Consider the following 16,317-nt stretch of genomic DNA (forward strand, 5'->3'; position numbering starts at 1 on the left):
CACTCTCCTATCTGCATTTTTCAGATTACATTTCCTACATTTTTACTTTAGCAATTGTTTAGGCATATGGTGTGGTATACAGGCATATGAGTCTCTTAAAGTTATAACAATGAACATGAAAATATCAAAGTCAAATAAGTTCCTCAATAGACAGTTTTGCCTACCTGTATATGACCAATCAATCTCTTCAATCAATTTCCGCTGTTGTCTGTAGTATCCATACACCAAATCTGTAAAATAGTAATGAATTTACAATATTAAAACCAGAAGTCTAACAGGAACTTGAAGTGTTGATGACATGCCACTCTCCAACAAGATAATCACTGTTTTAATTACTGATGAATAATTTACTTTGTCCTTATCTTGGACCCCAAATGCTAAGTAGTGGCTAAACAGAATATAAATACCATCAATATTGTAGCATATTAAGGACATAAACAAAGCAAACAAAAGTGCTTTTCTATCCTTCCTTCCTTCCTTCCTTTGTTCCTTCCTTCCCTCCCTCCTTCCTTCCATCCCTATCTCACCACAACCATTCTTTCATTCTTCCCCTTTTAAAACTAATACAACTCCCCCATGAAGAAACTATATTTTTTATGTCCTTTGTCCTTTAGAAAGAACTATTCTAGATAACTAGGAATTCAATAAGAGTTAAACTTTTGCTTCAGTGTGGTCATGACTTTACATATTTTCTCTGACTTTGTACTGATACTATTTAAGGATAATGAAAGAAATGTTCTAAAATATAATTTCATTGTGGACTATCATCAGCATTATTGTAGGTCAAGTATGTGAAATTACTTATATCTCCATAAACTTTATGGAGACAGAATGTTAGATACTAGATACTTTTAAATCCTGTTATATTTTTCTAGACAAAAATATCTGTATAAATACTCATCAACTTGTTCTGACTACTGAATAACCTTCATTGTTATTCTTTTTATGCCAGGACAATTCTAGCAACACCAGTGATATGGACAAATAGATAACTATGCTCCCTAATAATTATTAATATATGTAAATTGCAGATATATAGGTTTTTTGAGACTGTCACTTCAAGAGTCATAATGTTAACTAGCTTAATTACTGTTCTACAGAAGTACAATACAACCTATTTAAGAAATAGTTGCATATAAGCATGTTGAGAACACATATGGATTGCTTCCTTGAGAATGTGCCATAGAGCTCTTACATTCTGCAATAAATAATTTAATGAAACAGTTTCATAACATCCTCTTCTTTTTCTTTAATGCAGAAAGTATGTAGTCCTGATTACAGGATGTTAAACCATAATTGCTATTTGCAAGGTTACACGTTTATGTGTCTTACAGTGAGTTTCTGCTACCTATCTGAAGTCCATGTTTTATTAACTTCATCAGACTTCTGCCTCCTCCATGCACTTGCCCTTAAATGTTTTTCTCTTTTCATTCTCCCTCCCTGCCAAAAAAATACCCCTTGCAACAGTTCACGACATTCACTAGTGACTAAGATCAAACCTCACATATAAGTACCAGCACTGAAAAGGGATTTACATTCATCAACGTTGTCTTTGGCCCACATTTCCAAGTCAATGTGCATTATGCCTATTTCTTCAATTAATTATGGAAAAGAAAGCTGTGTAAGTTGTGATTCACAGGTGTTGATGTCTCCAGTTTCCTTCTATATCCACTGTCCTAATTGTTACTTTGCACAATCAGTTGAGCATTCACATGCAAACTAAGCAGAGGCTGGGCGTGAGAGCTTCCCACCACTTTTTTAATTCCACAAGTTCTGATGGACAAAGAGTGATAGTTTCAATGAACAAGAAAAAAAAGGGCAAGGTTCACTTTTTTTGGTGCATTACACACTTATAGACTCAGTAAATCTCATGGAAAGTCTTTAAAAATTCCATGAGGTGTCAGGAGTTCATACACCTTCTTTCCTCTGTTGTTCACCATATGCCCATAGTCCCTTCACAGCACACTCACAGCATGAACCTTCTCGTATCTGCGGGGACTGTCAGTAGTTCTAGTCTTGTCTCTTTACACTATAAATATGTGACAAAACCGGGGAAGAAAAGCAAATTTCGTCTGGGAATGGACTGAAGATTCATAGCTAGCACGAAGCTAGCAGCAGAGGTAGCAGAGGAAAGTTCTGTGTGATTGTGGGAGGATGAGCTATTCAGCAATTGTTCCCTTGAGCTGCTTGTGTAAACTGCCCTGGGAAACTCAATCGTGCATTCTATTGCTGTGTAAACTGTCAGTGTTAACCAGCTGCAGAGACCAGCTGAAAGAAAATTATTTTATTTCATTTTTAAATTTTATTTTATTTAAAAAATTGACATATTTACAAATTTTGCTGATAGCATATGACAGCAGGTACCTCTGCTTAAATATTGTATTTAAATTCCTTGCATTTAATTTAAATTAATACGATAATAGTAAGAACATCTTCACAAAAAAGAAGGCAAAACTGATGCCAAATTTGTAGTTTTATATGTAAATCTATGATACTTATTAAGCTGGATAAGCTTGAGAATCTGCATGACTCCTGTCATACTGACTGACATCTCCAGCCAGTGTCCAAAATGGTCTGAATTTTCTTGGATGAGGTGCTGCTTTATAAAGCAAAAAATCCTTAATCTCTTTTGTTTCCAGGAAGCTGTTGAACACATTTCCATAGATTGTTGATTTATTTATAGAATAGGGCAGCTGGGTTTCAGTATCATGTTTTAAACAGTTTTACAGTTATCTTTCTATGCCTGTTAAAGAGACATGCAAGATATCATTAAATGCTTTCGTCCCCCCTTTTTTACCCTCATTCAAAGACAAACTTTTCTATCTGAGGCTGTGAGATTTGTTTCCTTTTATATTCTGTCCAAAGACTGTGCACCCCAGTGCCCAAGGCCCACAAAGTCAGGAATAATGTGACAAACCCTCTCCTGCTCATGACAGGTAGCAGGACTGACTGATTTGTGACAGAATCTGTCACATGTTCAGCCACAAACAGAGAAGATGATCTCTGGTTAAAGCATAGTACTAGGAGTAATAAGATCTTGTAGATATATTTCCCTGTTTAAAAAGTATAAATACCCAGGTTTTCTTCCTTCTGACATGAGTCTGATATTCCTTTTGCACTTACTGATCTTGACTGAGTTGCTTTTGATTTTCCTCTGTGAATGAAACATTCTGATTCTCAGTGCATAGTTATGCATAACTAAAGGTGAAAAATGAATAGCTTTAATGATTAACAGAAAGAATTGTCTATGAGGGAGATCCAAAGAGGAAATGGGACCTTAAACCTCTGAATTCTGTTTTGTCCTTTATGTCCTTTGTGCCACAGCAGTGTCAAGACATACCAGCTGCCAGACTCAAAAGGAAAAGGAGACAACATCCTTATGGTTTTATCTCCACTCAGCCTGAACTTGTGAGTTGCACCTTCAGTGGAGCTGGCATGTATGAGATTCTGACATAGAGGCAAAGAGGATAGATTCTAAAGCCTTAAGTGGATAATGGCAATGGTTACAGTCATGGAGATAAAGGCTGTGTTGGTATTAAAACCAATGGGAATTCCAATTTACACGAGCGAGATTCAGCTCATGGTTCTTAGGCCACAAAAGTGCACAGGAACTCTTGGGACACCAGCTAGGATGTGAGAAGTCACTGAAAAATGTGGTAATTTTCTCTTTGAGAAATACAGAAGCTCTTGTTTTAAACAAACCGTGTCTCATGAGATCTCTGCTATATACACTGATATAGCAGTGTATATTAGTGACTGCAGAAAGAGGAAGCAAGGAATATCAGAAGCTTACACAAGTTTGGAAGTGATTTAAAAATCCGTGAAGGAGAAATCCACAAATACCTCTTAAACACAGTGACACCACTTTTGGCTCACTAAGTCCACTGATGAAATTGGAAGGATTATACTGGGAAATTCTCATTATATATTTGCCCTATTTTAATGCACTCTCCTAGGCAGTTGTTACTGGTTCTTGTCAGAGACAGGTTATCAGGCAGGTGGCTTATTTGTAGTTTAAGATACACACCTCTTCACTGGAAAAGAATTAGGAATTTATAACAAACTGAAAGGGTATGACAGTACCTGAAAGAAAATCTGCACATGGCTAATGGCTAAGAAGTAGGACAGCAGACAAAGTTGCTGCAAAGAAGTCAAAGAGAGCAAGACGAACCATAAAAATGGCATAATAATAAATTCAAAAAAAAAGAAGTTACATAAGATTAAAAAAAGAGATGCTTGGTGCTTTTCAAATACAAAAAGAATACAACTAAATAGATCAGGGAGAGTTTCATTACACATATTCTGCTTCTGAGAACCTTAAACAGAGTTAAAACTGCACGAAATCACCTCTGATGATAAATGAATTGTTTCTTCAACAATTGTAATGTCCTTATTTTAGCCTCTTCCATTGACAGGAAGGTCACAGGATCCACTTCTATACCTTTCATCAATCTTATGATGGTGTAGCTTCATTGCCTCTAGTGAAAGAACTCTTGTTTTATAGCAATGGAGGTAATGAAAAGATTCAGAGCACAACCTGCTAGTAGCCTTAAAGTTTTAACAGACAGTAGCTATCCCTTTAACAGAATGATCTACATTTGCCTGAGTAAGGTCTCTCTTTTACAAATTTATATTTTGTAATGCCATCTGTAAAATTCTTTAAAAACACAAAAATGCCGCCACCTTCACTCTGACTACAAGCAAAGTAATAGCAAAGGTTCACATTTAACTGGCTTTTGCAAAGTTTTTTTAACAAAGCTTTACTATGTTTCTTCAATGCTTTTCTGCTTGTTAATATTAAAAGCTACAGACCAGTAAAGCTCTATAGCTTTGGTAATATCTATCTAAAACTCTAGAGAATAGACCTTATGCAAGTAATCTCGAAGGAGCATTTACTGAAATAAATGCTTTTTTAGCACAGTAGGGACTGTGAAGTCAAGTTCTCAGAAACCTTCCCTTTTGCAAACTATTTAAATAGTTTAAATAATCTTGTTGGCCCTAATGAACAGCCTTATACTGGATCCTAAATCTTCATTTGTGAAGCCTAGCCATGAAATAATGGATCCTATGAAGGTGTTGGCAGAGGGGTATTAAGAGAAATATATTCTTTAAAGGTGGAAGCCTTCAATTATTTTTATCTTTCCTGTTTATTTGATGCTGGAATTGCAAATTCTACTCAACCACTACTCCTCCAGTCATGTTACAGCAAGTTTCCTGAAAGGTGGCTCTTTAAATAACAATATCTTCTTTTGCTTCAGGGCAATATTTACTTGAAATGTCTCAATGAAATTATTTTTCAATAACAGAGGGGAAGAGAGAGGTTGCTCTGCATGATTTTCTTATAAGTATTCAAATAAATCTAGGGATTATGCCACATACCTTTTATAGAACCATACCAACATCATTCCACTCCCTTGAGGAAACTATACTCACAACATCAAGACTGAAAAATTTCAAAGCTCATCATGAACACTCAGTAACAACTGCACATCTATAAAATTATCTCCTCTGTTTCATACAAAATATATGAACATAATAAAAACAATACAACTAAAAACTTGTAAACATATCTAGAACCTGGTATTTTTTGACAAATACCAACAATTATATATATGCATCAGTATGTCCAGATAAATGTCTATCTATAAGGATTTGTCAAAAAGGGGTATAAAAATATATATACACATATATATTGCAATTTCTTATGATTACAACATGTTTTAAATCTCATGTTTACTCTCTTCCTTTAGTCATTTCTTTATTGCAACTCATCACATAAATATATCATTTGGAAAAGAAAACAGTGGTTCACGATTGCAGAGAAAAAATGGCACTGGCATACCAGAAACACAAACCAAATTCAAAACAAACACACCTAATTTATGCTTTTGTGTTCATTTTTGATTTTTTGAAATAGTTTTCATTTTAATAGAACAGCAGAATTATTAATATAGTGTCATAAGGGAGATCACAGAGAAAATAATCAGAATAATGCAATTACTTTAAAATTAATTCATCATACAGTATTTCACAGTACACTGAGGTGAGGAGCCAAAATTTATGCTACCTGCTATCCTACAGGTCATCTGACTGTGGGACTAGAAAGTCACGTGGCCACTTTTCCCACTCCACTCAGGTTCTCTTCACCACGAGCACAAGGCAGTACCTTCCCTCCTGTCGTTGCAGACGGCTTGTATTTGCCTCTCTCAAGGTGCTCTCAAGGACCAACTGCCCCATGGATCATGGATACACATCTCCCCAGGTAGAGGAAGAAGTGAACCTGTCTCCTGATGTTCATAAAGTTTTCAAACCAGAATGATGTAGTGAAAGGGAGAATTAGTGTCAGTAATACCTTATATGTAGCTAACGCTACAAACGTATATTTTAAACTGTTCTGACAATGTTTAATTTTGAAAGGGTGTCTGAAAGATCAATTATTTTTTAAATTAGAAACACTTCTTAGATATGAAATAGGCTTCAGGTTGCTTCATGATATCCAGAGCAAGAAATTCTCAGCAAACCCTAAAGCAGAATTTGAAGCATTCAAGAGACTTTCAGGTGAAGAACTGAGGTATCTGTGAAGTCAGGCAATTATTTCTCAGCATTTTCAGGACTTGGATAACTTTGGACTTGGGTGTCTGACTTCTGCCTAAGTGTCACTTTTCACTCTGACTCCTGCTGTATAAAATGACAAAAGCCTTTGGAAACTGTTGAATAGGTCGAATCATACCTGTTGGCTCTAAATACAGTTTAATACTAATAGAGATCTCACCATGATATATTTGGAATGTATACCGAATTTAACCTTTATGGCACAACCTAAAATGATTGGAAAAAGAAGTATGTGTGTCACATAGGTTCAATAAAAAATAAATTCTAATGCACTCAGCCAGAGTTTTTCCCAGGTCTTTGAGCTTTGCTCAGAGACAGTGGCAGTGGGAAGGGGCTGACTGTTAGCTGGGAGTCTGGTGCTGTTGGATGGAGCTAAGGTTCCCATAATCCTTATCCAGATCTTACAGCTACCAAAGACAAACAGCGCCCCAAGTTTAATTAGTAAGGTCTCCGCTTTTGGTGGGATATCATTTCATCATTTCAGTCCAGTTATTTTGAAGTCGATTTCAAAAATTTTTAAGTCAATATGAACGGAACGAATGACATTGTTTCAGCTTCCTATTATTAGTTTGGGAAAAAAGTCACATAAAAATAAAAGAGTAACAAAAAAGGGAGACGGCTTGAAGTTCCAGTGGAAGATCTGGGCTTTCCTCCATATTTTGCCAACTGCTGTGCCATGTAAGTAGATTGCCACACCACAGCTGTATTTTCATACAATCCAGGTACTTAGTGCTCACACTAGACTCTTGCTGACTAGCATGTTTTACTCGTTTTGAAAATCAAATACTCAGTATCTTGTCCCCTGCTTCATCAATATATAATACCATATAATAATATGGTATATTATTCTACAGAACAATATTGTTACTTTCAGACAGCTGAAAACAACATGGTGTACTGATCGCTCTTGGAGGTGATTGCTTATTGACACTTGGGTTTTTTTTTTCTTATGCAGATTTCATTAAAAAAAGGATATCAAATAAAATAAGGTCACTACTATTTTCTTCACATTGCCTTTTTTGACTTTAATTCTCTTCAGTAGCTTGTTATCTCTACTGTATCTACCATTTCATATAGTTTTAATGTCAAATTCTGTCTCATGGTTTACTTATGCCCAAGAGAGTAACATGAGGGAAATGGGAAACTCATCCTAGTCCTGAGCCAACCACCCACAAAACTGAAATTTCACAGACAATTTTGGAATTCAAATACTAATAATATTTGGAAGTACAGACTGAGACTTTTTGATCAGATATTTTGCATGATCTATATAGTCATGTATCTTGCTCCTTTGTATTCAATGAATATGCTCTTCATCTTGGAGGGAGAAGGTAAATCTGACTGGGAAGCCATATAAGGCCCATGTGAAGGCAGACAAAATACAAACCCACCATATAGGCATACAAACTTCACCTACCCATCCTCCTAATGCCTACCTTACGTACATTTTACATAACAGTAATAGGAGAGAGGATACAGATTTGTGATTTCAGAAAAAAAAACAACAAAAAAACCAAACCAAAAAAACTCTACAACATTGTTTTGTTAGTTCATATTCTTTCAGCTCTAACCTCTGTTGAATTCTATCAGCAGACATAAACCAAGTTGAACAAGGTTTGACCCAAAATGCGGAAATAACAACTCCATAAGATGATAGATACATGGTTTAATCAATCACTGCAAACATGAAATTTCACCTTACTGCAATAACGATTTCCTCATGTAATCCAACCTTTCACTAAGGCAGTAAAAAGCCTTTTCCCAGGTCTCAGGTGGTGGTGGCACTCCATAAAAAGCCTTAATTTGTGCACTGAACCACAAAATGGAGGTTCTGACCTCTTGTTACTTCCAATCCTACACTGAATGTTTAACACAGTTTGAACTGAGAACCTTATTGCATCAATCCTCCTAGGACCAGATTAGTTCAATACAACTGAAAGGTCATACATGGTGGCAGTCAGCTGTCAACACTGCATAACCAACTGCAAATTGACTGTGACTTTCTAATAGTAAGAAATTAAATCTTTGAAATGAAAATCTGGAAGCCTGAGAATGTCACCATGATTCATAGGCAAATTTGTACTAAACACTGCAACATGAAGAAATTAATTACTACGTACCTAACTATTAAATTTGTTTTCATTTATTTGTAATGACTCATATACCAAAATTGAATTATTTTTATAGCCAATTAATAAAGTAATGAATTGTTCCATCAATTAGGAGCAACTAGAATCAGAAAAACATTATCTAAAAATGCATAGTGAGTTAATGGTATAAGCATGTCTGAATCTTGTTATTAGATTTCAATGCACCTAAAGCGTCTTGTGAAGTCATTCCTACATTGGGAATCCACCTACCTAAACTCTTTGCTGGTTCAGATCTTAACTCCCAGCAGAACTAAGGGATTTGGACTCTTCAGTGATGAAGAATTAATTCCAGAAAGAGATTTTAACACTGAACTCCTACTCCAGGCTCACAAAATCCTCAAAGCCCTTGATAAACACATCCTGTCCTCAGTCTAGGTGTAGAGCAATAAAACCCTGGGTAAAGGCATTAATTAGCAGCTTGTGAAGTGTGTCTGCCTGTCTCCTTCTCTCTTATGAATATTTATATAAAGGTTTTATGGTATGGGGAAAAACTTCAATAGGTGGGATCCAGAGTGTCTTCAGTGAATATCCTTTGGGCGCATAATTGGGGCACTTTGTCCTAGGGCCATTTAGACACTTCTGCCATTGTGTTAAGGAGGAAGCCTGACTTACATATCATGCCTAGTATTGCAGAGTTATGAATAGAGGATGGCCAGAAAGTTTCCATATAGATTTAAAAGCAGCCTCGCACTGCCTGTTCTCTTATAAATGCTTCCAATTAAGGGTGCAGGCCCAAACCGACAAAATGAACAGAGTACTAAAACTCCCTTCTTTAAGTAAGCAAGGAGAGTTTAAACTTAAAGGCACTGGAGACTGCGTTGGGGAAAATAAAACTGCTGAGAGGAACATACAGCTGACTTTATACCAGAACAAGGTGTGAGTCCCAATAATATATAGCACAGAATCACAGAATATGCTGAGTTGGAAGAGACTCACAAGGATCACTGAGTCCAATTCCTGGCCCTGCACAGGACCATACCCAAGAGTCACACCATGTGTCTGGGAGTATTGTTCAAACACTTCTTGAACTCTGTCATGGTTGGTGCTGTGACCACTTCCCTGGGGAGACTGTTCCAGCACCAAACCACCCTCTGGGTGAAGAACCTCTTTCTATTATCCAACCTAAACCTTCCCTGACACAACTTCAGGCCATTCCCTCAGGTCCTGTCACTGGTCACTACAGAGAAGAGATCAGTGCCTGCCCCTCCTCCTCCCCTCAGGACAACTGCAATGAGGTCTCCACTCAGTCTCCTCTTCTCCAGGATGAACAGACCAAGTGATCTCAGCCGCTACTCATACAGCTTCCCCTCAAGGCCCTTCACCATCTCCTTTGGATGCTCTCTAATAGCTTAATATCCTTCTCATATTGTGGTGCTCAACACTGCACACAATACTCAAGGTGAGGCTACCCCAGTGCAGAGAAGAGCAGGGCAATCACCTCCCTCAACTGGCTGGCAACACTTTGCCTGATACCCCCCAGGACACAGTTGGCCCTCCTGGCTGCCAGGACACTGCTGACTCATATTCAACTTGCCACTGACCAGGACCCCCAGGTCCCTTTCTACAGCACTGCTGTCCAGCATCTCATTCCCCAGTTTGTACAGACATCCAAGGTTGTCCCACCCCAGGTGCAGAATCTGGCAACTTCCCTTGCTGAACTTTATACGGTTGTTGATTGCCCAGTCCTCTAATTTGTTGAGGTCTCTCTGCAGGGCCTCCCTGACCAGCACTGATGGACCCCAGCACCTCCAAAAAACAGTTTCCAATTACGCCAACCTTGGAGCCACTCATTGACCTGATGGATCTGCCTATTCCTATAAATTTTATTCCTCGTTACCAGAAGAATTGCGGAAATCACTACCTGTGCTTCTGAACCGTCTACCAATCCTCACAGGGCTCTGAAGTTTCTTTTGGTTGCCCTCAGACTTCTCTTTGTTATTTCTTCGCTGCCAGTTTGAACGACCAATAGCAGATAGTAATCAGAGGGTCTTAAAAAACTGGAGAGTTTTATACATATAAATATACATACATATATACTATATGCATATTTATTTATATGTGGCTGTCACAGAGACTAGCAAAGAAAAGCAAATTGAATTCCTAAGGGGTGGCAAGATGAAATAACCAGCACAATGTAACAAACCAGTAACACTTTAATGACCACATCTAAAATGGCCAAATGGCCCAAGAGGACAAAGCTTAGAGAAATACTGCAGGTGCAAATCTGAAAAGCACCTCTTGAACACAAACAAGCCAAAGCCTTTCTTCCAACATGCACAGCTGACAGGTCACCCAGTGAACAGCAGATGAGCCATTAAAGAGTAATGACTGCACCATAATTCAAACTGACATTCAAGGGACAGCGAGGGTGGCAAATTAGTACACTGACACCAACTTTTAGCAATTAAAATGCACAAGTTTTTTTTAAAGTTCCCTAAAATAAAAATACTTCCAGTTTAGATAGCAATGCCACTTTTCAGAAGTCTTCAAAATGTCTAGTAGTTTTCCAGAAAAGGAAACAGCTGGTTAAAAGATTCAAGAGAATATGGCAAAATGTTGCAATGCATTGATGATTCAGTTAATTAGATTGGGTAAAACTATGGTTTCAAGGAAGTTTGAAGAGCTATAACAATCAAGGCAAACATATAACAATGCCAAATGATGTTTAGCTTTGACAGGCATAGCAGCAAAAACTAATTGAAAAAAAAGGCACTGAAAAAAACTCCTACTTTTACTTTGTCAGGTTTTCAACTAATTTTATCAGCTGATAGAAAAGACCAGGGCATCCCTGGACATCTAAATCAAGTTCTCAATTCAGTGTACAGTTGGAGTTCAAGCAGAAATTTGGAAACGTGTGAGAAATAGTGAAGAAAAAATATTATTGCCCCTTAACACAAATCACCAGTGTGGCTTCATCTGGAAAACTGCATTATGTGCTGATCTTGCCTTTTCGAAAACAATTAAGCACAATAACATGGGTGAGAAGGAACACTGATGAAAGTGATCTGGGAAAAGTTCCAAGTAAAGCGAGACAGAAAACGTTAAGAATGCTTATTTTGTAAAGAAAACAAACATAAAGAATAATGAATGTTGCTAAGATGAAGACTGGGAACTTTTGTTCCCTTCTCTTTGGAAGAACAAGAACACCCGGGGGCATGAATGAGAAAGCTGAAAGGAAGAAAATCAGTAAAAGGATACACTTTTTTCACATCTGCCTAGGCAATTATCACTGCAAGAAACTGCTCAGGAAAACAGCTAAATGAAGATTGAAATAGCTATAAAGATATCAAGACTATTTAGAGTTATCACAATACATGTAGAAAGGTACCTGGCATAGATGAGATGAATGAGAAAAGACTGGGGAATATTTCACTTCTACCTGCTGTGGGATTTCATGCCCATTCTTCTTAAACATCTGCACTGGCCTCTGTTGGACAATACTGAATTTAAGGATCACCCAACACGGCTATTCCCACTATTTGCATACCACGGTGTTTAAAACAGTGGCAGTACTTGTCCTAGATGAAATGCAACTTCTAATTAAACTAAAAATAAATGTTACTTCCTGTTCTGTGATAGACACTCTACTTGCATCCAGGGAAACAAAAAAGTTAACTTTGAGAAGTTGGCTGGAGCAAGTGATATGACTGACTCTTCCCTTGCTTCAATTGACGAGAATGTGTCCATAGATGCTTTTTATAGCAATGTCTCCCTTAAGACTCTGAAATTCTGTCAGGGAAGCAAAACATGACTGAGAACTAATATAAATGGAAAAATCTCAGATCCATCATTTGCAGCCACCTCATAGAACTGGGGATTACATTAATCTTAGTTTTGTGTTGCAATATCCATCTTGTTCAAAGAGTAAATGCAGGTTTTAGACAGCACTGTATTTTACTGCCAACAGGTTAGCAAAAGCATATAGAGCTTTCAGAAAACTCCATGAAAGAGTTTGGTGTAATAAACACCTGAAGAAAAGTACAAAGATCAGTGTTTACAGAGCCATTGTGCTGTTTACTCTCTTATATGGGTCTGAATCATGGGTCATTTACCACCACCACTTGCGACTCTTAGAATGTGTCCATGAGAACACAGCTGTGTTGGGCAGGGCACGTCTCAAGGATGAAGGACCACCGCCTCCCTAAGATCATGCTCTATGGTGAACTTGCCACCGGCTGCTGCAAGAGAGGAGCCCCAAAGAGGAGATACAAGGACTCCCTGAAACAATATCGCAGCTTTGGCCATATTGATCATCATCACTGGTCTACTCTGGCCTCCAATCAGGAGACATGGAGACACGCTATATATAACGCTGCTGCTTTTGAGAACACATGCAGAATCATTCTTGAGGAGAAAAGACAACGCAAAAAGAACCGTGTCTTGCCAATACCACCCAAGGAGACATTACACTGTGCCTTTTGCAACTGGACTTGTCTATCTCGTATTGGCCTTTTTAGCCACCAGCGTGCTTGTAGCAAGCGTGGATAGAATCCTTCTCAAATCTTCATTCGTGAAACCTAGCCATGATGATGATTTTATTGCCTTTGTAAGAGAATAGGATTGAGCAGATTTTGGCCTAACCAACACTGCAGAGTACACTTTATGTTGTGGGCAATGGTATTTTCAAATGGCCCAATTTTGTGACTCCTCACTGTACAGTTCACCCTCAAATCCCAACTACTTTAGAAAGGCTTATTTAGGTGACTACTGCTATCATTAATATTGCTTTACTCCTCCAAACAGTTTCTAGACATTCTGCTTTATCCAACTGTCTTTGACCTGGAGAACCAGAAGAATAGTCTGATCTCGCCATTGGTCCTTTTGCCTCCTGTAAAGACACTTGAGATACTCCTTAACAGTACACCTTTGCCTATGCTCTTATCTTTTGTTGCAACTTGTAAGGAAATCCTTGCTGCAATTGTCCACTCCTATGGAGAAAGACAACTTAAATGTCCAGTAAAACTCCCAGACATTACAGTACAAGTACAAGTACTGTTTTTCCCCCGCCTGGATTAGATTATGTTGTTGCTTGCACTGTGATCATCCATCCATCAATGCTCCTCTCCCTTACGCCTTGAGCAGTTACCATATTTCCCATTATAGTTTTAATGTCCAAACATCTCCACTAGTGAATATACACAGGGCACAATAGGTCTTACGAAAATAATTCCGGGAACTTACAGCTCTTAAATTCAGTTAGGGGCGAGTACCAGCTATTCTTGCCATGTTAATTCAGAGCTCTGCATTGAAAGATCTGCCTCTTCCCACTGGAAAGCTGTTGGGTAATGCCATTTTCAAGGAAGGCAAGGAAATGTAGTTACAATGCTCTCTAAATGCAGCTTTGTGCAGCAATTTAGCAAATTCATTTAGCTAACAGTGGTATAAAATGTTCAACTAGCACTACGTGGATACTGCAAAAAACCCGTGCTTAAGCTATAGCCAGTGAACTGCTTATTTTCTTACATTATTGTATTTATTATTTTTAACCTTGTCATCCTCATCATCATCAAAAGCAAGCTGTCCCTAATACAAATCTACCATTAAACTGTGGAAATATCCTGCAACACATTAATTAAGATATGGAGTGGAAGGATCTTTTACTTTCCCTAGCTGAAACAGACAAAGCTGAGACAGGTATTATTCAATCTTGCAAATTAAACTTCTACTGAATAGCCAAATAAACACGGTTTGCCTATTGCTACTCTTCCTAATATTTGAACTGTAATTTCATTTAAATGCAGGAAAAAAATCCAAATGAAGATGCTATGTATGATTTATTTCGGTAAAGGTAAAAGAGGAATATTGTTTCAATTACTTTATTCTTACCAGGGCTGTGAGCTGCACCAGCAGAACAATTTTGCCTGAGGAAAAATGAGTTGGAGGACTAGACTTGAATTCTTTTTGTGTCCAGTGATGGCAGATGTACCACTCTGACTTACTATGCTTGCTCAAGCCGCTCTGTGTCTTGCCTTTCAGGTGTGCTGGCCATTCCTGCCCAGGCAAGACTCCCATCATACCCAGGAAGGCAGTGAGGACTGATGCTGCTAAATTCCCCGTCCTATAGAAGCTTGGTATGAATTCACTCAGCTCCCAGTGCTGTAAGCAGGTAATGAGCCGAGATGACTATGGTGTTTTCATGCTTCTACATGTCCAAGTAGAGATTGTAAATAACTGAAGGATTTTTTTTCCCCTTTGTTTCAGGGATGTATCCATTCTTCATCTAACTGTTAAATTTTTATGCCCCTTTACAGATGAACGATGTATTTTGATTGTAGCAGGTGACCAGCATTCAGTTCTTTCAAAGAGAAATCCTTAAAAAACAAAGTCCAGCTCTGATTAAGTTGACTATCTGAATTCAAAGCATGTCTTGACTGCTTTCCATGAAAACAACTGATCCTTTTCATGCGTTAAGGCCATTGTAACTTCCTCTACACATTGAACAGATTACCATGGACACAAATTCAGACTCCTTCCATTCACAAGGTCCCTGAAAATTTACATAAATCCACAGAGAAAACAGGCAGCCAAGCTTTCACTTTCATGAATATTGTGATGAAACTTTCAAACAATACATACTCTTGTCTCCTAAAATACAGTTTACAGTAAAAACTGCAAATTAGTTAAGCAGAAAGGAAAGAATATTTTAGATAACTGTTTAAAATGGTCTTTTAAAGTAAATAAACACCACCTAACTACCTTAGGCTAATTAGCTGCAAAATCAAAATAGTTTGGAAATATCCTATGTACAATAAAAATGCTTCGCAGCTGTGCCACAATAGTGAACTTTTTTATGGCGAAAAAATCCCTCTGCAAGTTACATCAGTGCATCTCTCACATATAAATCAAAACAAAGTTATAACACCTTCACTTGACCAATAAGATGTACTCAGTGCAGTCTGGCTTTGCTGACTTTGACGTAACTAGATTCCTATAAATCTAAGGAAGGTACATCTATTCTCCCCAGACCCATTTTTTTTTTTTAATGTCACTGAAATCAGTTTTGGTCCATAAGACATCCCTGCAATTTTGCATTCAAGGACTCTGAAAGAGGAGAGGCCAGGATGGGGTCTCCCGGCTACTGGATTTACTGTAACTATGTTTATATATCATTATTAGGAATTAATTAAAAAAAAAAGACCTTGGGAGATTCCAGTCTCCCAAATTCAAATGCTTCTGCTGTAGGATATTGTGTACCTAAATGACATGAATTCTTTTCAAAATGTTTCCCTGAAAAGCAACAATACACCTGCTGTTAAAAAATGCCTCTTGAGGAGAAAAACAGATCTTTCTAAGGAATCTGGATGGGTCCTGTTAGGCTAACCTTCTAGTGAAAGGTATGCTATAGCATGAAGATCAGTGCCTTACTTGAACAATCTCTTACTCCAAAGGCACCAAGGGATACACAGTATGTCCCAACTGTTTCAGTTTATATTTCTCAGTTTATTGTAATCTAATCTTTAGTCTTCCATCCCTCTCAGCTCATCAAGGGCTAATCGACATTGTGTCTTCCCTCCACAAAACCCTTCCTCTGCTGGTTTCCACGCCTTTTTCAGCA

General features: G+C 37.8%; 1 protein-coding gene across 5 annotated transcripts in view; it reads right to left on the bottom strand.

The window, feature by feature from the left end:
- The window catches only part of PTPRZ1 (protein tyrosine phosphatase receptor type Z1), a 132,999-nt gene that overhangs the window by 93,229 nt on the left and 23,453 nt on the right, over positions 1–16,317 (bottom strand). For all 5 annotated transcript variants that reach the window (XM_032687425.1, XM_032687422.1, XM_032687423.1 and 2 more), the window contains exon 2: positions 165–230. In XM_032687425.1, coding sequence (XP_032543316.1) covers positions 165–230 — 66 coding nt within the window. The remainder of the gene's footprint in view (positions 1–164; positions 231–16,317) is intronic.

Source organism: Chiroxiphia lanceolata, chromosome 5 (genome assembly GCF_009829145.1).
Source record: "Chiroxiphia lanceolata isolate bChiLan1 chromosome 5, bChiLan1.pri, whole genome shotgun sequence".
Lineage (NCBI taxonomy): Eukaryota > Metazoa > Chordata > Aves > Passeriformes > Pipridae > Chiroxiphia > Chiroxiphia lanceolata.